The 26,286-nt window shown below is 33.8% G+C and overlaps 2 protein-coding genes across 2 annotated transcripts in view; one reads left to right on the top strand and one right to left on the bottom strand.

The window, feature by feature from the left end:
- Window positions 1-477: 477 nt before the first annotated feature.
- On the bottom strand, window positions 478-19,834 carry LOC149775167 (uncharacterized). The gene is made up of 2 exons (XM_089943606.1): window positions 19,680-19,834; window positions 478-1,401 (listed from the first exon to the last, which is right to left on the bottom strand). Exons 1-2 carry the CDS (start codon window positions 19,757-19,759, stop codon window positions 744-746), a joined length of 738 nt encoding a protein of 245 aa, XP_089799732.1. The 5' UTR covers window positions 19,760-19,834; the 3' UTR covers window positions 478-743.
- A 408-nt stretch (window positions 19,835-20,242) lies between these two features.
- LOC149775166 (uncharacterized) overlaps window positions 20,243-26,286 on the top strand; it is a 180,222-nt gene continuing 174,178 nt past the window's right edge. The window contains exon 1 of the mRNA XM_089944110.1: window positions 20,243-20,389. Coding sequence (XP_089800236.1) covers window positions 20,275-20,389 — 115 coding nt within the window. The 5' untranslated portion in view covers window positions 20,243-20,274. The remainder of the gene's footprint in view (window positions 20,390-26,286) is intronic.

The raw sequence follows: 26,286 nt of genomic DNA, 5'->3' as shown, positions 1-26,286 counted from the left end.
CATTTGGTCTTAAGGCAGCCAGTCCATACCTTACACTCATTTGCTCCAAAGGCCATCTGGGCCATACCATACCAATCATTTGGTCTTAAGGCCATCTGAGCTATTCCACAGACACTCATTTGGTCTGAAGGCCATCTGGGTCATACCATGCAGTCATTTGGTCTTAAGGCCAGCCAGGCCATACCATACACTCATTTGGTCTTAAGGCCATCTGGGCCATACCATACACTTATCTGGTCTTAAGGTCAGCTGGGCCATACTATATACCCATTTTTGGTCTAAAGGCAAGCTGGGCTACAAAGGATCCCATGAAGAGAAGCAGTCATAAGTTTTCTTTGTTGGGTGAAAAACATTCATACTGATGCTATTTTAATGATATTCACAGCCAAGACCATCTCGTTAAAATTGATGCAGATAGTTCCCTATGCAAACCGTAATGCAGATACAAGAATTAACGGAGAAAACAAACACAGGAACTAGAGTTGTAGAGCTGTATTAAAATATTTAATACATTATCACTGTTATTTGTAACACTGCACTAAGAAGTACAAACAATGATTTAACAGTGTACATTATAGAAAGCTCATCTTATGTAAATGAAATAACAGATTCTTATGTATCACTGCATGATATATCATTTACTGGTATATGAAATTACTGTAGGAGTTATGCAATCTGAAAACACCATTTTATTTTAAAGTTAATGAATAAAAGAAGTACCATCACTTCCATTTCTTATGTTTTCATTCTTTATTTACTGTCCAAGGTCTTTCTACTTTACGCTGCTGTTGGAGAGCCTGCATGGCTTTCTTTGGTGGAACAAGGTTTGGGGCTAAACCAGCCCTCTTTTTCCTTTTAGTACTTGCCATATAATTGTCATCATCTTCTTTCTGAGACTGGTCCTGATAATTATTCATAAATCTTTGACTGAATTGTGGAACTGAAACAGCAGTAGTACCAGTCTGAGCTGAGGATGACTGGTTCTCTGACTCCACAGTTTCTTTGGGGTAAGTTAAATGAGAGTCTAAGTCATGAGAGTACTTGCAATTTTTACCAAATGGACACCTTCCTTTTTTGAATTTCCAACAAATTTTTACGTTTTGTCCCTCCTTTACTTGTTTTTCTGTCATTTTCACATGTCTCTCAAGTATAGAGTTCTTGGCAATTTCAGCCTTTTCAAATGGATTGCTAAATACTGACTGAACACCCTTCTGTAAATCTGAATCCAAATCAGGACTTGGCAATTTTTCCAATAATGGATTGGGCAGTCGTTTAGAGTTATTTCCCTCTGTTACCTTTCCACTTGAGTGGTATTTTTCTTCTTCTTGATTAGAATCTGAATCGTCCTGATCTGCAGATATAAGGTAGTTTCTATCTGATGCTGGTACTGATTTCAAATTTCTGGAACAGTAAAGTTAAAAAAATAAAAGATAAACAATGCAAGTGGATATGTATGAATAACATTCCATGCAGTCATTCTATGGTTCAAACCAAAACCTGTGTGCACTGAAAGTAATAATATCTAGATTTTTCCTCCTACGGTAGTTCATCTTGCTTAACATGACAAATAATGTTTTTGATTAAAAGTACAAGAAATGGGAGGTTTGATTTACCCCCTCCTCTTTTGTATTTGCCAGTCTGCACAGAGTTACAACCGCCTCCCCACACCCACCTCCTATAACCATGTATACGATAACTGGGTATAAAAATGTACATCATCATTTGCCACTTTTTTTGGCAGTAAAAGCAGTGTTCTCTGATGAAGTGCTATAAAATGATAAAAGTCTGTGCTACCTGAGAAGCAAGTTTTTGTAGTAACATGTAGTATTCTTATAGCAGTCTTACTATTTCTGTGATAACATGTAGTATTCTTATAGCAGTCTTATTATTTCTATGATAACGTGTAGTATTCTTATAGCAGTCTTACTATTTCTATGATAACGTGTAGTATTCTTATAGGAGTCTTACTTTTTCTATGATAACGTAGTATTCTTATAACAGTCTTACTATTTCTATGATAACATGCAGTATTATAGCAGTCTTACTATTTCTATGATAACATGTAGTATTCTTAAAGCAGTATTACTATTTCTATGATAACATGTAGTATTCTTATAACAGTCTTACTATTTCTATGATAACAATGCAGTAATATAGCAGTCTTACTATTTCTATGATAACATGTAGTATTCTTAAAGCAGTCTTACTATTTCTATGATAACATGCAGTATTCTTATAGCAGTCTTACTATTTCTATGATAACATGTAGTATTCTTAAAGCAGTATTACTATTTCTATGATAACATGCAGTATTCTTATAACAGTCTTACTATTTCTATGATAACATGTAGTATTCTTAAAGCAGTCTTACTATTTCTATGATATATAGTATTCTTATAGAAGTCTTACTATTTCTATAACATGTAGTATTCTTAAAGCAGTATTACTATTTCTAAGATAACATGTAGTATTCTTAAAGCAGTATTACTATTTCTATGATAACATGTAGTATTCTTATAGAAGTCTTACTATTTCTATCATAACATGTAGTATTCTTATAGCAGCCTTACTATTTCTATGATAACATGTAATATTCTTATAGCAGTCTTACTATTTCTATAACATGTAGTATTCTTAAAGCAGTATTACTATTTCTAAGATAACATATAGTATTCTTAAAGCAGTATTACTATTTCTATGATAACATGTAATATTCTTATAGGAGTCTTACTATTTCTATGATAACATGTAATATTCTTATAGGAGTCTTACTATTTCTATGATAACATGTAGTATTCTTATAGGAGTCTTACTATTTCTATGATAACATGTAGTATTCTTACAGGAGTCTTACTATTTCTATGATAACATGTAGTATTCTTATAGCAGTCTTTCTGTTTCTATCATAACATGTAGTATTCTTATAGCAGTCTTACTATTTCTATGATAACATGTAATATTCTTATAGCAGTCTTACTATTTCTATGATAACATGTAGTATTCTTATAGCAGTCTTACTATTTCTATGATAACATGTAGTATTCTTATAGCAGTCTTACTATTTCTATCATAACATGTAGTATTCTTACAGCAGTCTTACTATTTCTATCATAACATGTAGTATTCTTATAGCAGTCTTACTGTTTCTATGATAACATGTAGTATTCTTATAGCAGTCTTTCTGTTTCTATCATAACATGTAGTATTCTTATAGCAGTCTTTCTGTTTCTATCATAACATGTAGTATCCTAATAAAGTCTTTTAATTTCTATGATAACATGTAGCATTCTTATAGCAGTCTTACTACATGTATTTGTATGATAACATGTATTATTATATGCTCATTATTTTCCCGCTTAACTTTACATTGTCAGAATCATTCAATATTCCCCGATACTGAACGTGCGCGACAATACACATATAGCATTCACGTGAATAAAGGAACTACTTTCTATTGTAAACAAACAATGACGCAGACGCCAGCACTTTTGATTTGTAAACAAATCATATACACTCGCGTAAGAGGCTCTTTACGTTGTGGTTGTTTAAATTTGTTTCTCAATGAACTAAAACATGTTTCGTGGACTGCAAAAAAACCCAGCTGTTTTGGCACATTCCTCGTTGATACAATGTTACGGATTTAGGCTAGCTACATTATATAAAAGACGGAAGATTAGGTCCTTACAAATAACATAAAGTAACAAGGCATATACTGTCTTCTTTATCTGGTGATAAGAATGGCAAAATAAAATATACTTAGTTTTACATCCTGAATTTCCTCAAAATGTTTTTCTCTTAATTCTGCAAATCCGAATTACATGAGCCATGTCATAGGTTTTCAATCAGGATTACACATTTCAAAATTGTGCTGTAATTTCGAAGATAAGTGCAACTGCATCCTCCTTACTGCACTCAAAATGAAATAAGCATTAAGTTCCATAGCGTCTTTTTCATAATTGCAAGTGAAAGACTTCATATTTTCCCCACATTATGATTTCAAACATTCAGTGACAGAAACAGAAACACATTTGCAGACGTAAACACGCTTCTTCCACACCACTTCAATCCGATGTATTTTATGTATAATTTGCACAGATGAATCCAGTCCAAAATCACAAACTTTTGTCAAATTGAAACAAAATACCAAAATATATTCATTCCATATCAAATGGAAAACTTGTTGCAATGCGCATTCATTCACAATATGACTGCAAATTTCAATTTTAACTAGACACGCCATTTTCTTTCGAAAGTTATGTTGAATGCGTGACTAAGTTCATATTTATCTGGGCGGAGTTATGTGCGCATTAAAAATGATGTCATTGTGTAATGACAAATCTGCGCTTGTGTATTTAGTTTGGAATATGGCATTCATTCATTTACATTGTTTCTTGTAGTGTATTTTGTTTATATAATTAAACCTTAGGTAGAATAAAAAAATGAGCATATAATAAAAAGGTTACTGCATTTGTATGGGAAAATATGAACTCGTTTTGTCGGAAGGATACTGCACTCACAAGTTCGTGCAGTATTCCATCCCAAAACTTGTTCATATTTTACCATACAAATGCAGTAACCTATAAATATTCTTATAGGAGTCTTACTATTTCTATGATAACGTGTAGTATTCTTATAGAAGTCTTACTATTTCTATGATAGCATGCAGTATTATAGCAGTCTTACTGTTTCTAAGATAACATGTAGTATTCTTATAGAAGTCTTACTATTTCTATGATAACATGTAGTATTCTTATAGGAGTCTTACTATTTCTATGATAACATGTAGTATTCTTATAGCAGTCTTACTATTTCTATGATAGCATGCAGTATTATAGCAGTCTTACTGTTTATAAGATAACATGTAGTATTCTTATAGCAGTTTTACTATTTCTAAGATAACATGTAGTTTTCTTATAGGAGTCTTACTATTTGTATGATAACATTTAGTATTCTTATAGAAGTTTTACTATTTCTATGATAACATGTAGTATTCTTATAACAGTCTTACTATTTCTATGATAACATATAGTATTCTTATAGGAGTCTTACTATTTCTATAATAACATTTAGTATTCTTATAGCAGTCTTACTGTTTCTATGATAACATTTAGTATTCTTATAGCAGTCTTACTATTTCTATGATAACATTTAGTAATAGTATAGGAGTCTTACTATTTCTATGATAACATGTAGTATTCTTATAGAAGTTTTACTATTTCTATGATAACATGTAGTATTCTTATAACAGTCTTACTATTTCTATGATAACATGTAGTATTCTTATAGCAGTCTTACTATTTCTATGATAGCATGCAGTATTCTTATAGCAGTCTTACTGTTTCTAAGATAACATGTAGTATTCTTATAGCAGTCTTACTATTTCTATGATAACATGCAGTATTCTTATAGCAGTCTTACTATTTCTATGATAACATGTAGTATTCTTATAGCAGTCTTACTATTTCTATGATAGCATGCAGTATTCTTATAGCAGTCTTACTATTTCTATGATAACATGTAGTATTCTTATAGCAGTCTTACTATTTCTATGATAACATGTAGTATTCTTATAGCAGTCTTACTGTTTCTAAGATAACATGTAGTATTCTTATAGCAGTCTTACTATTTATAAGATAACATGTAGTATTCTTATAGAAGTCTTACTATTTCTATGATAACATGTAGTATTCTTATAGAAGTTTTACTATTTCTATGATAACATGTAGTATTCTTATAGGAGTCTTACTATTTCTATGATAACATGTAGTATTCTTATAGGAGTCTTACTATTTCTATGATAACATGTAGTATTCTTATAGGAGTCTTACTATTTCTATGATAACATGTAGTATTCTTATAGGAGTCTTACTATTTCTATGATAACATGTAGTATTCTTATAGGAGTCTTACTATTTGTATGATAACATGTAGTATTCTTATAGGAGTCTTACTATTTCTATGATAACATGTAGTATTCTTATAGAAGTTTTACTATTTCTATGATAACATGTAGTATTCTTATAGGAGTCTTACTATTTCTATGATAACATGTAGTATTCTTATAGGAGTCTTACTATTTCTATGATAACATGTAGTATTCTTATAGAAGTTTTACTATTTCTATGATAACATGTAGTATTCTTATAGGAGTCTTACTATTTCTATGATAACATGTAGTATTCTTATAGGAGTCTTACTATTTCTATGATAACATGTAGTATTCTTATAGAAGTTTTACTATTTCTATGATAACATGTAGTATTCTTATAGGAGTCTTACTATTTGTATGATAACATGTAGTATTCTTATAACAGTCTTACTATTTCTATGATAACATGTAGTATTCTTATAGAAGTTTTACTATTTCTATGATAGCATGTAGTATTCTTATAGCAGTCTTACTGTTTCTAAGATAACATGTAGTATTCTTATAGGAGTCTTACTATTTCTATGATAACATGTAGTATTCTTATAGGAGTCTTACTATTTCTATGATAACATGTAGTATTCTTATAGCAGTCTTACTGTTTCTATGATAACATGTAGTATTCTTATAGGAGTCTTACTATTTATAAGATAACTTGTAGTATTCTTATAGAAGTCTTACTATTTCTATGATAACATGTAGTATTCTTAAAGCAGTATTACTATTTCAATGATAATAATAATAATAATAATAATTATAATGAGGACTTTGTATAGCGCCCAATCTTTAGAAGCTCTAAGCGCTTACAACATTAGACAACACCTATAAGATAAAAACATATATAACGATATGATTACAAACACAAACACCATGAAATTAGAAATATATTAAAAAAACATGCTGAGAATATTTAAGGTAGGAAACATTATTAGGTCTTTAAGTTTGTTCTTGCAGTCGAAATAAGTGAGTTTTGAGTGTAATCTTGAATGTGATCACTGTGCCTTTGTGTCTAAGTTCAGTGGGCAATTCATTCCACATTGCTGGGCCCTGGTATGCAAAAGCACGCTGTCCATATGACTTTCTTGTCATAGTGGGAATAATGAGTATACGATTGTCAGAAGAGGAGCATAAGTACCTTGCTGATGTGTACACATGGGTGAGGTCCGATAGGTATGTTGGACTAGAGTCCGTCAGTGAAACATAGCACAGAGAACAAATTTTGTGTTTGATTCTGGATTGAATGGATAGCCAGTGTAGGGTACAGAGTAGCGGGGAGGTGTGCTCTGATCGTGGTACTCTAAGTATGATCCGAGCAGCTGTGTTTTGAACATTTTGGAGTAGATACTGAGATGAACCAGACAGAATTGAGTTACAATAGTCCAGTCTTGAAAGTACTAATTAACACACAAGTGTTTTAGTGGCATCAACTGAAAGATATTTGCAAATGGAGCTGATGCGTCTCAGCTCAAGACTTGCAGCCTTGCATATGTTCATGACATGTTGGTGCAATGTGACACTACTGTCCAGAGTAACACCTAGGTTTTGTACTGGTTGTGTGAATTTAATGTTGGCATTGCTGATATTGTTTGAGGTAAAGGATGTGAATGAGAAAGTCTTTGTGTTGTGATCATAATGGCCTCAGTTATATCATCATTCATCTGCAGCTTGTTACATGTCATCCATGATTTCACATCAGAAATGCACCTCTCTACACCTTGGATGGTAGCATCAACTTCAGTTGGGTGGCTAGATTTGTATATTTAGGTGTCATCAGCATACAATTGGTGAGACACTGGATGATGATCTATGACACTTGAGAGCGGTTGTGTATAGAATGAAGAGAACAGGTCCAAGAACAGACCCCTGTTGAACACCACAACATAGATCAACTGGGATGGAGTGTATTCCATTTGCAGATACAATTTGTGTCCTGTTGACCAAGTAAGACTTGAACCACAGTAAAGCTATATCATGAATGCCAAATACATGCTGGAGATGGTGAAGTAATATATCATGGTCTACTGTGTCAAATGCTGTAGACAATCAAGGATGGTGACGACTGTAATCTTTCTGCTATCCAAAGCAGAGAGAATGTCATTAACTACTTTTAGAAGAGTAGTTTCAGTACTGTGGCAAGGGCAATATGCAGATTGTACATTGCTAAAAAGACTGATAACATGTAGTATTCTTACAGCAGTCTCTCTGTTTCTATGATAACATGTAGCATTCTCCACAGCAGTCTTACTATTTCTATATCAAGTAGTATTCTCACAGCAGTCTTACTATTTCTATATCATGTAGTATTCTTATAGCAGTCTTACTATTTCTATGATAACATGTAGTATTCTAATAGAAGTATTACTATTTCTATAACAACATGTAATATTCTTAAAGCAGTCTTTCTATTTCTATGATAATGTTACGTGTTTAGGCTCGAATGAACAGTAACACAAGAAAGAGTGAAAACAACAAGCTTTGAAAAATATGGTAATTTATTTCTCTGGGAAAATTATGTAAAAATGAAAAAGTATGAACTTAGGGTTTTATAGAATCAACTCCAAAAATAATCAATGAATAAAATTTTCTTAGTCCTAATAACAAAATGTTCTACTGATTTCAAGTTCGATCCCTGACAAAGAATCCAAGATGGAAGGCGATGACGTATGCTGTAACCTGTAGTGTTGAAGTCTACAGTTCCTTGTAGAAACAAGAAATATCACTCCGGTTTTGGAAATCTGAATAATTTTATAAGAGCTGTCTTTGTTCAAGAATCTCACATGAGCACACATTCTTTCCAGGAAAAAAGAATCCTTTTGAATCCAAGTAATCTGAAATAACTCCAAACGATAACACCTTCCAGTGTAAAGAAAAATCACAACTGAGATTATTTCTCCAAAACAAAGGTTATAATGTATTCTAAAATGCAGTTTTGAAAATCCCCAAGTTGCGAAATCGAAAAATAAAAAGGGGGGGGGGAGTCATGCGATTGTGTTTATATCATGTAAGCTTAACATGACCCTGATGAAAACCAATCATTTTATTCTAAGAAATAAAATAAAATTTATTTTTAGATCTTAAACCCCGTAGTCCCATCATGACCTCGACAACAACCAATCATATTAAAATAAAAATAGAACTTATTTATGTGGATGCTACTAATTTTGAATCAAGGTCAACACCAGGTGTTTACTAAAATGAACTGTCAAGGTCAAACTATTTTCTAAAAAAAAGTATTAAGTTCCTAACAAACAGAACTACATTATTTTGACATATAGTGAAAGGGATTACAATTCCATGCAACAGATACAAACTCCCTTTGCAAAGACAAAAAGTACACACATGCCCTTTGCATTGGCAAAGAATGCACACATGCCCTTTGCACAGGTAAAGAATGCACACATGCTCTGTACAGATTCAAAGAATGCACACAAGTCCTTTACACAGACAAAGAATGCACACATGTCCTTTGCATTGGCAAAGAATGCAAACATGAAATTTGCACAGGTAAAGAATGTAATGTCCTCTTTTGCAAAACGTTACCATGATACAATTGTTTAACAACCCAGAGTACTGAGGCAAATTGTGTTTTTTTTTTGCAAGTATATTACAGATGATGAAAAGCAACTATATGATTGTAATAATAATAATAATAATAATATCTTGGTGTTAATCACTTACAATTTTTGTTCTGAGTGATATATTACGGATCACTGCCATCTCACCTATCTGTGTAGGTTCGAGTCTCGGATTCAGCCAATGTGGGTATGTGAGAAAGCTTGTCAGTAGCTTCTTGTGGGTCAGTGGTTCTTTCTGGGGTTTTCCCGGGTTCTTCATCCACCATTAATACTGGCTGCCATGTATAGCCTATCATGTGCTGGAAAATGGCGTTAAACCTTACAACAACAACAACAATATATTATGGTACAATAAAATTAACATGCTCTAGTTTCCCATTAACTCTGATTCTGAAGCCACATTACTCATGTGTATCTTCAAGATGCATAAAAATTAAAATATCACGTCATCTACAATCTGAGATGTTACCATATATACTCACTCATAAGTCAAGTTCAACTGCAAACAAGATATATCCTGATCTGCCATCCCATGATGTTCTTTGTTCTACTAATTATTCCTAACGAACTGCACAGACCCAGGTCTACTGGCACTTCATGGTATGACTCACCTGAGCCTGTATGGTTTGCAGTTGGACTTGCTTATAAGCAAATATACATGGTGGCAATAGGTGCATAGAGAATTACTGCGCTAACTGTAATTTGCTTGGCAGTGCCTTAAATATAGATACTTGGAACTTCAAGAGCTGATCAATATAAGCCAAAACCAAAATTTGCTTTCATTTTTCAAACTTTGGTAAAGTTCTGTTGTGGAAAGCAAAGCCTGGAAGATGTACAATCAGGAAACATAAATCCTGTAATTGATAACTTGTAAAGCTGGAGTAACAATTCATGCAAAGTTGGATCAATACAAAGCTACATGCCAGATCTGATAGAAATCAAACAAACCTTGGTAAACTTATGTTGAGGAAACCAGATATAGGAGGATTGACAAGCAGAAAGCGCAAATCCTGTAAATGATGTTGTGGACTGCTAAAAATCAAACAAAGATCTCACCAATACTGAGTTGAATAGCAAATTTGGATGAAATCCAAGTATCCTTGGTAAAATTGGACTGTGACTAACAAAATTTGGAGTATTGAAAACAGACCATAGCTCCTTTAAATGATGACAATGAAAACCAAAAACTGCACTTGTGTAACTGACAACACAGAAAGCCAAAACAATGATCTCATGTAATTGACAACACAGAAAGCCAAAACAATGATCTCATGTAACTGACAACACAGAAAGCCAAAACAATAATCTCATGTAACTGACAACACAGAAAGCCAAAACAATGATCTCAAGTAATTGACAATGCAGAAAGCCAAAACAATGATCTCATGTAACTGACAACACAGAAAGCCAAAACAATGATCTCATGTAATTGACAACACAGAAAGCCAAAACAATGATCCCATGTAAATGACAACACAGAAAGCCAAAACAGTGATCTCATGTAATTGACAACACAGAAAAGCCAAAATTATGATCTCATGTAATTGACAAAACAGAAAGTCAAAAAAATAAATTCATTTAAATAACAACACAGACGGCTGAATATGGAACTCCTTTAAATGACCACACAGAAAGCCAAACAATGAACTTAAATGATCACACAGAAAGCCAAAAACAACGAACTCCTTTAAATGACCACACAGAAAGCCAAACATTAGGCTCCTTTAAATGACCACACAGAAAGCCAAACAATGAACTCCTTAAAATAGCAATGCTGAAGGCCAAACAATGAACTCCTTTAAATGACCACACAGAAAGCCATACAATGAACTCCATTAAATGACCAAACAGAAAGCCAAACAATGAACTCCATTAAATGACCAAACAGAAAGCCAAACAATGAACTCCATTAAATGACATAGAAAGCCACACATTAAACTCCTTTAAATGACCACAAAGAAAGCCAAACAACGAACTCCTTTAAATGACGACATAGAAAGCCAAACACTGAACTCCTTTAAATGACCACACAGAAAGCCATACAATGAAATCCTTTAAATGACCACTTATAAAGCCAAACAATGAACTCCTTTAAATGACCACACATAAAGCCAAACAATGAACTCCTTTAAATGACCACACATAAAGCCAAACAATGAACTCCTTTAAATGGCCACACATAAAGCCAAACAATGAACTCCTTTAAATGACCACACAGAAAGCCATACAATGAACTCCATTAAATGACCAAACAGAAAGCCAAACAATGAACTCCATTAAATGACCAAACAGAAAGCCAAACAATGAACTCCATTAAATGACATAGAAAGCCACACATTAAACTCCTTTAAATGACCACAAAGAAAGCCAAACAACGAACTCCTTTAAATGACGACATAGAAAGCCAAACACTGAACTCCTTTAAATGACCACACAGAAAGCCATACAATGAAATCCTTTAAATGACCACTTATAAAGCCAAACAATGAACTCCTTTAAATGACCACACATAAAGCCAAACAATGAACTCCTTTAAATGACCACACATAAAGCCAAACAATGAACTCCTTTAAATGGCCACACATAAAGCCAAACAATGAACTCCTTTAAATGACCACACATAAAGCCAAACATTAAATTCCTTTAAATGACCACACATAAAGCCAAATACTGAACTCCTTTAAATGACGAGATAGAAAGCCAAACACTGAACTCCTTTAAATGACCACACAGAAAGCCAAACACTGAACTCCTTTAAATGACAACACAGAAAGCCAAACAACATACTCCTTTAAATGACGAGATAGAAAGCCAAACACTGAACTCCTTTAAATGACCACACAGAAAGCCATACAATGAACTCCATTAAATGACCAAACAGAAAGCCAAACAATGAACTCCATTAAATGACCAAACAGAAAGCCAAACAATGAACTCCATTAAATGACATAGAAAGCCACACATTAAACTCCTTTAAATGACCACACAGAAAGCCAAACAACGAACTCCTTTAAATGACGACATAGAAAGCCAAACACTGAACTCCTTTAAATGACCACACAGAAAGCCAAACAATGAAATCCTTTAAATGACGACACAGAAAGCCAAACAACGAACTCCTTTAAATGACCACACAGAAAGCCAAACAATGAAATCCTTTAAATGACCACACATAAAGCCAAACAATGAACGCCTTTAAATGACCACTTATAAAGCCAAACAATGAACTCCTTTAAATGACCACACATAAAGCCAAACAATGAACTCCTTTAAATGACCACACATAAAGCCAAACAATGAACTCCTTTAAATGGCCACACATAAAGCCAAACAATGAACTCCTTTAAATGACCACACATAAAGCCAAACATTAAATTCCTTTAAATGACCACACATAAAGCCAAATACTGAACTCCTTTAAATGACGAGATAGAAAGCCAAACACTGAACTCCTTTAAATGACCACACAGAAAGCCAAACACTGAACTCCTTTAAATGACCACACAGAAAGCCAAACAACATACTCCTTTAAATGACGAGATAGAAAGCCAAACACTGAACTCCTATATGACCACACAGAAAGCCAAACAACAAACTCCTTTAAATGACGACACAGAAAGCCAAACAACGAACTCCTTTAAATGACAACACATAAAGCAAAACAATGAACTACTCTGTAAGACAACAAAGGTCAAATATTAAACTTTTATCTAGATCCTATCAATATAAAGCTACTACCACATTTTGTTACAATCAAACAATTTTCAGTCAAATTATCTTGTGGAAACATAAAAATTGTTTATAAATGGACAGATCGGCAGTTTGGACACAAACTTTGCTAACTAGGCAGTTTCACACCTGTGGCTACGTTCATCTCAAGTACATAATAATGAGGTAAGTATCCATGTAGTAATTTCAGTTAAATAACATATGAAATACCTAAACAGAAGTTAGAAACTCCAAATATTGGATTTGGATATTTTATTGATTCCAGTCCATTTATACACATCCATCATAAAGTTTGATAATGTTTCCGAAAATAAAGTAATTTACAAGTTAGCATGAGTGATGTGTTAGCAAAAACTAAGTATTTGGATTCAAAAGGAATTTAGCTGGGACATTTCAGAAATTATGCTTCTTTGTACACATTTCTGACTGAATTACTATTACAAATGTCTATTAACACTATTCACTTGCTATTGTTCTTGTATATGTATTTAACAATGCATGGTTCTTAACATGAATAAATTAATCGTGAAAACTGTAATCATCTTTTAAATATTTCTCATTTAATATGCACCAATTTAATCTGGTAACTGCATCAATAAAGCCGTATGTTTGTGCTCCCTGCACAGTCTTGCAGTGCTAACATGATGGCACTCTCTTTGGACCTGTTTGGCTATGGTGTGATACATTACAAGCATGATGGCACTCTGCCAACCTGTCTGGATATGGTGTGACATATTACATAATGTGTTGGCACTCTGTGGACCTGTCTATGTATGATGATGTGATACATTACATAACATGATGGCACTCTGTGGATCTGTCAGGATATGGTGTGATATATTTACATTATATGATGGCACCGTGGACCTGTCACGGCATGGTATGATACATTACATAACATATTGGCTTTCTGTGGACCTGAAAGTTCCAATTGAATTCCAGTAGTATTCCAAATAAGTTCCAATGCTGAATGTGTTGATGTGCACGTGGTCTTGAACATGCTGATGTGCCAATGGCCTGGAGTGTGATGATTTGCGAAGTCCTTTGATGTATCACATTAACATAATCCAAAATTTCCTTGCCTGAATTCACTTCACTTCCAAAAATAATGTTCCAGTCCATGAATAGTATTGAGCTCTTTGCAATTCCAGTGAACATTAATTTGAATAAATTTACTCAAACTAAAAACTGATCACAACAGTAAGACTGATTCTGAACTAAGATCATTATATTTTATATTTTAATCATTTTAGTTCAAAGAGTTGGTAGCTGCTGATTTTATTGATTTGTAGCAAATGTTATCTGTAACTGTAATACATCCCCAGTACTTTCATGCAAACTATTTACAAAACTTACTTTTTTTTATTACTTATTGACATAAAAAGATCAATCTGATTTCTGTCCTATTTTCAATTCTGATTTAGAAACAACTAGATTTCTGCAGCATTTAAAAATAAAACTGCTCCAGCAAAGTGTGATGAAATAAACAGTGACCTGGTAGCAATGCTGAAGTTGTACAGTTGGAGATCAAAGAACAGAAGTATATGACACAATTATTTAGGACTCACCACTTGCGAATGCAGAAATTGTGAAATTGTTAGTTGTGAAGCCATCTTCAGCAGAATGTGACAAGTCTTGTGAACAAAATCACAATTATAAGGTGCAGGTCATTTAAATTTTCTGGAAGGGGTGGGTGTGTACATAATATGGTCTTATGGGGGGGGGGGATATTTAAGATAGGACAAGTGATTTTTCTTTTGTAGCCACTTGACCAGGCCTATTTCTCAAACAAGTACTGAAGCAACTGGACAATTGTGAACCTAAATGTACCTAGGATAATGAGGTCCAGAGTGGCCAAGTGGTCTAAAGCACTCACTGTTTCGGATCATTGCCATCTCACCTCAGTGCCCCAAGTGGCCGAGTGGTCTAAAGCGCTCTCTGTTATGGATCACTGCCATCTCACCTCTGTGTGGGTTTGAGTCTCAGATTTAGCCAATGTGGGTATGTGAGAAAGCCTGCCAGTAGCTTCTCGTGGGTTGGTGGTTCTTTTTGGGGTTTTCCCAGGTTCTTCCTCCGCCATTTATACTGGCTGCCATATATAGCCTATCATGTGATGAAAAATGGCGTTAAACCCTACAACAACAATAACAACAACCATCTCACCTCTGTCTGTGTGGGTTTGAGTCTTGGGTTCAGCCAATGTGGTTACGTGAGAAAGCTTGCCAGTAGCTTCTTGTGGGTCGGTGGTTCTTTCTGGGGTTTTCCCAGGTTCTTCCTCCACCATTTATACTGGCTGCCATATATAGCCTATCTTGCGCTCAAAAATGGCATTAAACCCAACAACAACAACAACCTAGGATGACTTTATGCAACCATTTGTGATTTTTAAACAAAACCTCCTGCTTTTATAGTTAATACAAAATAGTAAAGTTTAAATTAAAATAAAGACACAAATGATCATATTGTAGATAAATCAGTGTGTCTCTCTCTTTCTCTGAACCTATTTAGTGTATGCTTGCAGGGTTCATAAACTGTAAACCATGCCCATTCCATGGTGGTTATTGGATGCAACTCCACCAAGACATGGGGAGAAATGGTGGAGGTTTTTTTATCCTCTTCAATCTTTCTCCAAACACACCACATGCAGGGGATAAGCTAGACTTGAATTTTATGGAGAAGTGACTTCTCCTTCTGGACAGAACAGAAAGAAGAGCTGAACAGGGAGAAGTGGGAGCAATGCAATACATGCAACATGTGTGTGTGTGTGTGTGTGTGTGTGTGTGTTGTTTTCATTTTCTTTTTTGAAGTATGCCATCTATTTCCCAGTATGCATATTTGCATTTAACATTGATTTTAAGCAATACTTTATTTTCAAGTAGAATATTTTCTCAGTTCTATCTATATTATAAACACATCTGGTGCATTTTAAAACTATGATATTCATATTCAGTGTATTTTGGCAATATGACTTAAACAGAGAACAGAAGTTATAAATTGTAATGAATTTTAACTGAGTAACTAGATTAGAGTACAGTAACTGAAAGATAGTAAAATGCTTAAGTAACTACACTTAATCAAGAATTTTTTCTTTTCACTTTCTAAAAGTTCATTATAAAATAGCATTTGAAAAGATTCTAAACTTGTTTGAAACAACTCCTGCACCATGTACATGACAGAAAATACACACATCATTCAGATCATATTGATCGTCCTAATTTCTTTGCTGAAGATAAAACTTTACCATAACTGTTCATAGATAACACACTTAAGAATTAAAGTCTGTATATGAATGAAAAAAAACAAACCTTTTTCTTCAACCAAATTGACACAGCCAACATGCAAGTTCATGTATTTTTAGAAAGAGGGGTTTTCTTAACCACTCACTTTATAGCTTCCTTACACCAGTCCATTGATAGGATTGCAAATGTATGACTTTATTATTTGTCTACGTAGTTGGTATAACATTAGGCATTGGTTAAATAGTATTTGCTTTAATGTTTTTTTCATTTTTTTCTTGTATTTTCACAAAAATTAGTAAACTCATCCCATATATTTATGACCTATGGTACATAATTGCACTTTAAAGCTAAATCTTTAAAATAATGTAATATTTAGTCTCTGCTTTCTTACAAATTGTATATTTTCCTGAATATATTTGCCCAACTGTTTACAAAAAGAGAAAATCTAATAAAATGGTACTTCCGAGAAGAGCAATGTCTGCCATTATGGTTCCAAACAGATTTTTATCAAGAAAATTTACATGTGGTAGTTAAAATATTTATGTTACCAATTCCATTCTTAAAACTCAATTACTATTTACATAAATTCAAGTTTTGAAACACAAAGTTTGTATGTTTTTATCATCAAAAGATAACTTGCGGAAATCGGGCAGTAATGGTCAAAGACCCTAACTGATATCAACATCAACTATTTGATGGCTTGAAGCATACATTTCACCTTGAGCTATTATGACCTAACGCTGGAAATAACCTGGCCATGGTGTGGGAGCATCTAAAAAATGACGATCATTCAATATTCCTCTAAAAGAAATCACAGCATGAAGTCATTTTTGCTTTCCTTTTTAGGCAACATAGTTGCCCACTTCACCTGGTAGCATGACCCCTGCACATAGCATGGGGAATCAAAAAATTGAGTGAGCTGTACTGTATTCATTGCAATATGAGGCCACAATTGTAAACATGTGGAAATATCTGCAAGGTGCATAGTTAGCAAAAAAACAGGGGTCATGCTACCAGGTGAAGTGGTTGATTAAGTTGCCTAAAAAATGCAAACTTTGCTGTCTTCTGTTAGGAAAGCGAAGATGACTTTGCCCTGTGATTTTTTTAGAGGTACATTATCTGACCATACGTTTTGAGCCGTCCCCTCCCTTTAGCCAGGTTAGTTCTAGTGTCGTGTTGTAGCGAAATGTATTCATCAAGCCATCAGCAGCTAGGCCTAATTTTGATATCAATTATGCATACATATAAACTCTTGCACATTCACAGGCATGTGTTTTGATAGCTGTATGACCATTAACCCTTTCCCATTTAAGTTAGCAGTTATCAGTGCCCGATTTCTGCAGGATATCCCTCGATGATCAAACATACAAATGTCTGTTTCAAAGCTTTACAATAGTATGTAAATAGAAATTAAGATCAAAATTAGTGATCTGGATATTTTAACTGCCTCTTGTACACTACTTTGTCATAAAATTAGTGTGAAACTGTAAGTGAACCAGTAACAGGGAAATAATGGCAGACATAGCTATGTCTAGGAAGTACCAGTTTATTATATTGTGTTTTCGTAAATCATTGGGCAAATATATTCAGAAAAAATATATAATTCATAGAAAGCAAAGTCTAGAAATTATGTTAGTTAAGATTTAACTTTTAAATGCAATTATGTAGGTCAGAAACATATTGGTCAATGCTATGTTGTGGAATTCATGAGAAATGAGAAGTGTTTTAAGGTCGAAGTTGTTTTTTGATTTCACTCACATTTGTGAAAATGCGGAAAAACCCAGTTTGCAGATACTGCTTAACCGATGCCTAAAATTACTACAAGTACATAGACAAATAAATAAATCATAAACGTGCAATCCTATCATTGAACTGTTGTAATGAAGCAAAATCAGTTATTACATAATAAGAAAACCCATCCTTCTAAATACAGATGCACCCACATCTGTGTTGATTTGGTTGGAAAGAAGGGTTTAGTTGATAAACCGACTATAAAAGATCAAGGTCTGTAATTTTATGCATTTTAGTGTGTTATGTATGAAAAGTATATTAATGTTTTATCCACAACAAAGAAATGATGAAGAACAGTCTGGTTTGAAGACACCTGTGCATTTGCTCTCATGTATATGGTACAGGGATTGTTTCAAATGCATTTTGAAATCCCTGAAAGTGCCATTATTGAGAAAATATTGTTAAAAAATATAGAAAATTGAACAAAAATTATTAAGGGTAGTTGATTAAACATATTTTACTAACTTGCAATTACAATAATGCAATATGATTACTCAGTTAAAATTTGTTACAATGTAGTTTGTATTATTCTCTTTTAGAGTCATATGACCAAAATAACTCAGATAATTTTCAACTTGAAAATAAACTATTGCTTAAATCCAATGACAAATGCAAATAATCATACTGGGAAATATAGTGCATACTTCAAATAAGAGAACACACATTATATTGCGTTTCTTGTCCACTTCTCTCTGTTGAGCTCTCACTTCTTGTTCTGTCCAGAAGGAGAAAGTCACTTTTCCCTAAAATTCTAGTATAGCTTGACCCATGAGAAACTGCAGTGGAAAATATGATAAAAATACTAAGGAAGTACCATTGAAAGAAAGGGTAAAGTCTGACCAAAGAATGGTTGTGATGCTTACTTTCTGCAAGGTGTATTCTGAGAAATACAGAAGAGCACTGGGTTGTTACTGTTTAAATGATACTAATGAATAATATATGTTGAAATAGAAATATAGAAACTTTGCTGGCTTGTTTGACTTTAGCAGGACCTGTAAAAGTTTTTTTTTATGGTGATCATATGGGTTTGTAAAAAAAAATCTCAATTGCAAGATGTATGTACGCCAAGTTAACTGTCACGATATAAGGAAACCATTATCGCACGGATCACGAAGAGATATTGAGTTACACACTTAAATGCATGAAAAGCAATCTTAATGGACTAACGGAAATGTAATAACAAAACAAGCACAGCTTAAGATATACGTATAACAATTAAAACTTCACTTCATGTTTGCACAGTAGTAAAGAGTAACGTGTGGAAAAGGTCATGTACGAAAATAAGTGTCTATTGAAAACTGGTATCTCTCTAACTTGTGATTAAAAAAAGTCTGATAGATGCATGTGTAAAGTATATGCATCGCAGTTTGATGTAACATTGATATAAGCAAGTGTTCGTATTGCTGCTAAATGACTTACAAATTGTTTTGTATGGCATATGTTTCCTCATCATCCGCAGAATCTTCATCACTTCCATAGTCTGCCACTAAGGAAGCCATATTTATTGATTACATTCTGCGGGCAGAGGTTCACTATTTTTTTATTGGTTAATATTACCGGCGAGCACCTAGCTGACGAATCATGCGGTAAGCACGTGTTTTGAGTAATTGGAATGCTTAAAATCGTTCATAATGATTTACCAAAGGCATTTTTTAAGCAAAATAATGACTAGTTACGTAGAAAAAATAAATTTGTATCGGTTAATCTTAGTCAATTATATGATCAGGCTTCGATCAGCTGACGGAAGTAGAGGTCGCTGAACTTTAAGTCTGATGTTCGAAAGGGATTAATGTATATATTCCAATTAAAGAAAGCTATAAATTTTTACATTTTTAATGTTGTTAACAAAACATATTTGGTATAATTGTTTATATTATAAAATTGACATATATTGTACTAAACATCGTTTGCGATCTCGTTAGTACTCATAAATTATCATTAGTCATTTATAGAATCTAAATATCCCTTTCGAGGTGCAGAACCAATCCACATTTGACAGAAGGGTGAAGGAAAGATGTCTGGTAAAGTCAGACAGAAAACGTCTGCAAATGCTGCCGACTCGGCAACTCAGACAGTGAATGAAAAGATTTTAAAGGAGTGTCACAGCATCTATACAGACCCAGACAGTGGTAAGTTAAGTTTTTCTTCATATTCGATTCTTATTTGAAAAGAAAATCCTTTTTCTTTTGCGAGAGAGTTAAATGGAACATTAGGGAGAAAAAAACGATGACTTAGCATTAACGTCCTTGCTTTAAGACCGTCCCATTTTTTATTGTTCATATTCCAGTGGTTAATAATATTTTTTGCCGTTTCTTTAATTTATTTTCTTGCTTGTATTGTTTAAAAGCTAACAAACACCAAATTCCAAACATTTTAATCACTAATTTTTTATAGCACGTTCATCATTGCCACCGTGTGTGACCGGTACGAGACCCGGTTGTGCTAAATATAACTCGTCTACTTGCTCAGACGAACGTTCATGTATTATATTAAGCTGCGGCAAACAGCTGATCAGGGCTCGACCCCTGCATTTCACTTATGTTGAACGAAAATACCTTGTCTGGGCGGCCGGTTGCCATTGGGACATTGACTAAATTCAAGTTTATTCCAGTGTAGACATAATGAGCCACATTTTTCATTTATACGTTTTACCCATGTGTGATGATAATAAAGTGTGCATAATTCAGGGATGAATCACTGCACTTCGGGAACTGCCTGGGCGCTGGAAGCTAAAATATACATGGCTTATTATTTTTTTTGCCCATCTAGAATTTAAAGAGCTTGCATGAAGTCTTTAAATTTCAGTTACTGCTGCAGTTTTATTTGTTCAGTCATAACTCTGTTCTGTTGAAGTCTTATGTTTTCAGTTTTAATCAGTCATTAACTAATTGCTACACACTAGATCTATATCTGAGGAAAACTTGACATTGTACAGGTTGATGAAGTTTTCAGCTTTTCTTCAGTTTTCTTTAATCTTCATCCTGCCTTTACCTCTTGCTGCAAGTTGTGTTGTATGGAAATTTTCCATTTGTCTCCTACGAGTTAGAAGAATGATCATTCCTGTAGACTTGTTTTTTAATTTAATGACTAGTTAATTATTAAAGTATGTGATTGTAGGCAAGGGCTCATTTATTTCACTTTCTATTTTTAGCTGGACCACTGAATAGCATCTGTAGTGTACATGACATTCAGAATGCAGAATATATCCACTTTATTTTTAACTGACTGGGCTGTAAGGCCAAGTCAGTGAGCTTATGGTATAGCCCTTCATGCATCATCCATCAACAGTTCATCTTATGAAAAATGGTTAGACTAACTTGTACCTAGTTTTGCACAAACATCTTGGGACAACAGACTTTCAAGTGTCGACAACTAACGATCCTCATTCAAAAATGCTCACTTTTAATAGAACTTTTTGGTCTATTTTGGGTTTAATACACAATACTATAAGTTCTTTTTTAAATTTTCACTTTGTATTTTCAAGGGTAATAAATTATTTTTTGAATTTTAGAAAACTTGTTGATTTTGCTCTTTTCTGTTATTTTAAGAACATAGTCATCACACCAAGATTGCTATGTCACTTACCAAATAATATTTATAAATGTTTGAGAGGTCAGTTAAGCACGTTTACATGACAAATGACTGTGACAGCTAGCACTTAAAACCTGTAGGATTTACATTCCTTTAACTCTGAGGTCTCTCTAGGATTTTACAACTAGGAGTCCAGGACTCCCCATTTTGGTTAAAATAGGAGTCCCACCATCAAAAGAAGCAGTCCCTTCTTTTCTACAGAATCAACACAGACGTGAGTGCATCTTTATTTAGATGGAAAGGTATTCGTAATGTAATCACTTACTATAATACAGCTTCATTACAACAGTCCATTGACATGATCGCAAATTTATGGTTTATTTATTTGTATATGTACTTGTAGTAATTTTAGGCAAATAAATAGTATCTGATTGCTGTTTTTTCCTGTATTTTCACAAATACATGTCAAGTCAGAAAACAACTTACACCTTAAAGCACATCTCGCATATTCCACAACATAGCATTGTCCCATCCGTTTCTGACCTGCATAATTTGCATTTTAAAGTTAAATCTTTAATAAAATAATACCTAGGCTTTGGTTTCAATGATTTGCATATTTTGTCTGAATATATTTGCCTGATGATTTAAGAAAACAGACAATCAAATAAACTGGTACATCCCAGACTTAGCGAAGTCTGCCATTATTTCCCGTTAGGTCTGCTGGTTCACTTATAGTTTCAAACTAATTTTATGACAAAATAGTGTATAAGAGGCAGTTAATATATATCCAGATCACAGATTCTGATCTTAAAACATGTTTTATCATCAAAGGATAGCATGCAGGAAATTGATAGTTGCTACCTTACTCAGAAAAGGGTTAATGGTCAATCGGCTATCAAAACATAATGCTTGTGAATGGGCAAGAGTTTGTCAACGTAATTGATATACATACTAGGCCTAGCTACTGATGCCTTGATGAATAAATTTTGCTACAACACTAGAACTAACCAGGCTATGGTGAGGGGCATTAAAAAAAATGGTATGGTCAGTCAATGTACCTCTTAATCACAGGGTGAAGTTTACATTTTTAGGTGACTTGTCACCCACTTAACGAATGGCATTTTGTCTAAGTCTCAACATGTCTTGATTTTGAGGTCACATGCATTGCTTATTCCGCTACACTCGTAAATTAACACAATAATGAAATCTAAAATTGTTTATTTGATGTTCTCTTATAAATGACCATATTTACATTTATGGGTCTTTCTGCCTCTGAATTCAGCCACTGTTAATATCAGTACATTTTACCACCCAGCTGCCAGTCAGAGCCTTTGAACTTGCCACCCAGCTGTTGCTTCATGTTCTTTTTTATGTACTCTTATTAAATGGCAACATGTATGTAATCAAGGGGTCTTTCAGCCACTGAATTCTGTCATTGTAAAATATCAGCACAGCTAATTGATCAACACATTTTCCCACAAAGCAGGACTGGCAAGTCTTTGAATTTTGATGCACACCTATTACATGCGTACGGAGGACTCATGCCTCAGTGATTGTCTGTGGCTCAGATCAAAAAACGGCATCCAAATACACGTAAATTAAGCTTTTCCGAGATCTCTTTACCTTTTTTTTTTATTTCACCCCTTTATTTCATAATGTGGTAATACTAAGCATGTCTGCTGTTAATGGTGTGTTAACAGTACAACAAATACATGGGCAAATGGGAGCTCAAAACAGCGCTCATGGTTAGGTTCTAAAGCAGTGTCTGTGGACACAGCTGTTATAGTTGATTGACATTTTTCATATTTCAGTATAAGAAGATGAATAACACTTATCACAGAAATCAAACTGAAAGAAATAATTTAAACAACTGTCATGTGACAGAACTTGGTTACTTGGTATTTATTTCTTAAAATGTTGCCACTGGTAGACATTGATGCCATTTTCATTGAAACTTTCATCCACTGTTGTTGACTACATTATAATGAGAAATCTTTTTAAAGGAAACTAACAAAACATGACTCCTCGTTGAAAATTGAGAGTTTCATGTTGATTCAAATATTCAGGAGAAACAGCTGTTTTTGACAGTATAACAAGCAATCTTTCAAAGTTTAATTTACCAGTTTTGATAAAGATTTTCTTCACACAACACACAATGGTCCAATCTTTTGACATTTTCAACAACAACAAAATTAAATGCACACCTGCCCCTGCATTATACTCGGGTTCATGAGTTGTTGATGTAGAGGTGTAGTATGCAGTTCAGTTCAGTTTCAGTAGGTGCTGATATGATGCACATCATGGAAAAAATAACTGCTTTTACAATCTGACAGAACTTTTATTTCCATGAGCATTAACTAACTCATCTCACTTTTTGTTCTGTTCGGTGTATATGTATATCTTTAAGCATTGAACATTTGATAATTATTGCTTTTAATTCTGTTTGGTGTCCTTGGTTCAATGACTATAGACTTAGTTTTGTGGGTGGCTGAGTGTTCTAAGGCGTTTGTATTCACCGATTACTACAATCTGGCCTGTATCTGTGGGTTTGAGTCTTGGGCTTGGACAATCTGGGTATGTAAGAAAACCACCTGAAGCTTCCCATGGGTCATGGTTCTTACAGTTCTTACAGGGGTTTTCCCTTGTTCTTCCTCCATCCGTTACACTGTCTGACATATATAGCATACCTTGCGCTGAGAAATGGCATTAAATCCCCCAAAAACTGAACATAGTTTTGTTCCCAAAGATGTAAAGCCAATAGACTTGATTATAGACATGATTTCTGCAATTTCACATTATTGTCATAGGCCTAAGTGGTAAACCATGATTTATTGTGGCTTTTTTGTATTATCACCAAAGTTTTAAGAAGGATAATGAGTAAAGTTTTAGAAGCTAGTAACTGAACAGATAAGATAGTGATCACTTGGCATTTGGAAACATTTTGCAGTACACATGATGTGGACAGAAGGGTTGTACTGTGCCAGATGAAAGTGTATTGGCATCTGCTGTAAACAAGTTTAACTTGTACCACTAATGTTTAAGTGATTATGGTTTGTTTCTTTTAATGATGTTCACCCGTAAATTTGACATTATTCATCTTGTCAGCTGACCAGACTCGCAATCATAAGTATATATTTTTTTTGAGCAGCTAATAAAAGAATACAATAGTGTATGCTTAGTAGAGTCATTGTAAGGTTTGCTGTAAATGTAAACATATATCTGTCTTGCTCCTTAGTTCTTGGAGAAAATGGTTTGCATGTACATGTTTCTTTGATGTGGATGCTGAACTAGGAATTATATCTTGTTTATCTTCAGGTATGTTTCTTTATGTGGGGACATAGTCAGCAACATGACATGGTTCTCGTCGACGCATACAATTTCACTCATTTCTGATGCTTGGAAATTCTAGCATCTGTGGTTTGACAACACATGTTGATATTGATCAGAGCACAGTCTTGATTACCTTTGATTTACTTCTGACATAATTTCCTTCTGATTGTGTGCTGTCCATAAAAATTGACATGCATCAGTGATTGACATATGCTAGACTAATGTTTGAACCTTATTGGCCAATAATGTTGCACCTATGCAAGATCGATATGAACTGGGCAGAGTTAACAGATCACGGATGGGAATAACTGAATCAAGGTTACATTGCTTAGAAATTATCTACAGCATGTATGATAGATGAAGAGGGCATTAATTATGACTTAATTGGTTTAACTTCTAATCAGATATCAGCATTATTTGATTGCCCATCAAATTGCAGTCATTGAGACAAAACTGGAAATTAGGGGTTAATGGTAAGTGGACAATCTTTAACATTAATTGGCAAAAAATTAGCTGGTGTTTTAATTGATGTATCATTGAATATCGATTTATTGGACATTACACTTAATTTTTTTTGTGCTTTGGAATTACTTGATTGAATAATGTGATCATATAATTTTGTTGTATTGTCATTTTGAATTGATAAATCACAATGGTTCAAAGAAGTACATTTTCTTTTTTGTCTCAGTCTCAGAATGACATGCCATTAGTGATGATCATTACTATCCTTGGACTACAATGAAACTGAAAAGCTAGTAACATTTCTGAGAATGAGAATAATTTTCCCAAAATTGTAAGAATTCTTAAGTATCAGTTTGCTTCCAGAAAAAACCATACAACAACAATGACAGCATTAGCCCTTTCTTCACTATGGACCGGTTTTCCAGTCATGGGGAAATAAGTCCATAAACACTATGGACCACTTTACTGGTCTGGGGCAGTGTTCTTCTCTAACGTTATAGTACCCGACTATATACATTTTGGGATACCTCTAATAACTTCCTACTTGTAATGTAGATATTCAGATTATCTCATGAATTTAGCTTGTATACAACTAGAAATATCGAACAAAGTAGGCACTTTTAACGAGTTTTCTGAATGGTGAAAATTGTATACAAAATGGCAGAGTTCGAAGAAAGTGAGTGAAGTGTTAGATTTTGAATTA

Source organism: Sinohyriopsis cumingii, chromosome 19 (genome assembly GCF_028554795.1).
Source record: "Sinohyriopsis cumingii isolate HCF-2022 chromosome 19, ASM2855479v2, whole genome shotgun sequence".
Taxonomy (NCBI): Eukaryota; Metazoa; Mollusca; class Bivalvia; order Unionida; family Unionidae; genus Sinohyriopsis; species Sinohyriopsis cumingii.
The sequence above is the reverse complement of the archived record's forward strand: the minus strand, read 5'-3'. Positions and strand labels throughout refer to the sequence as shown.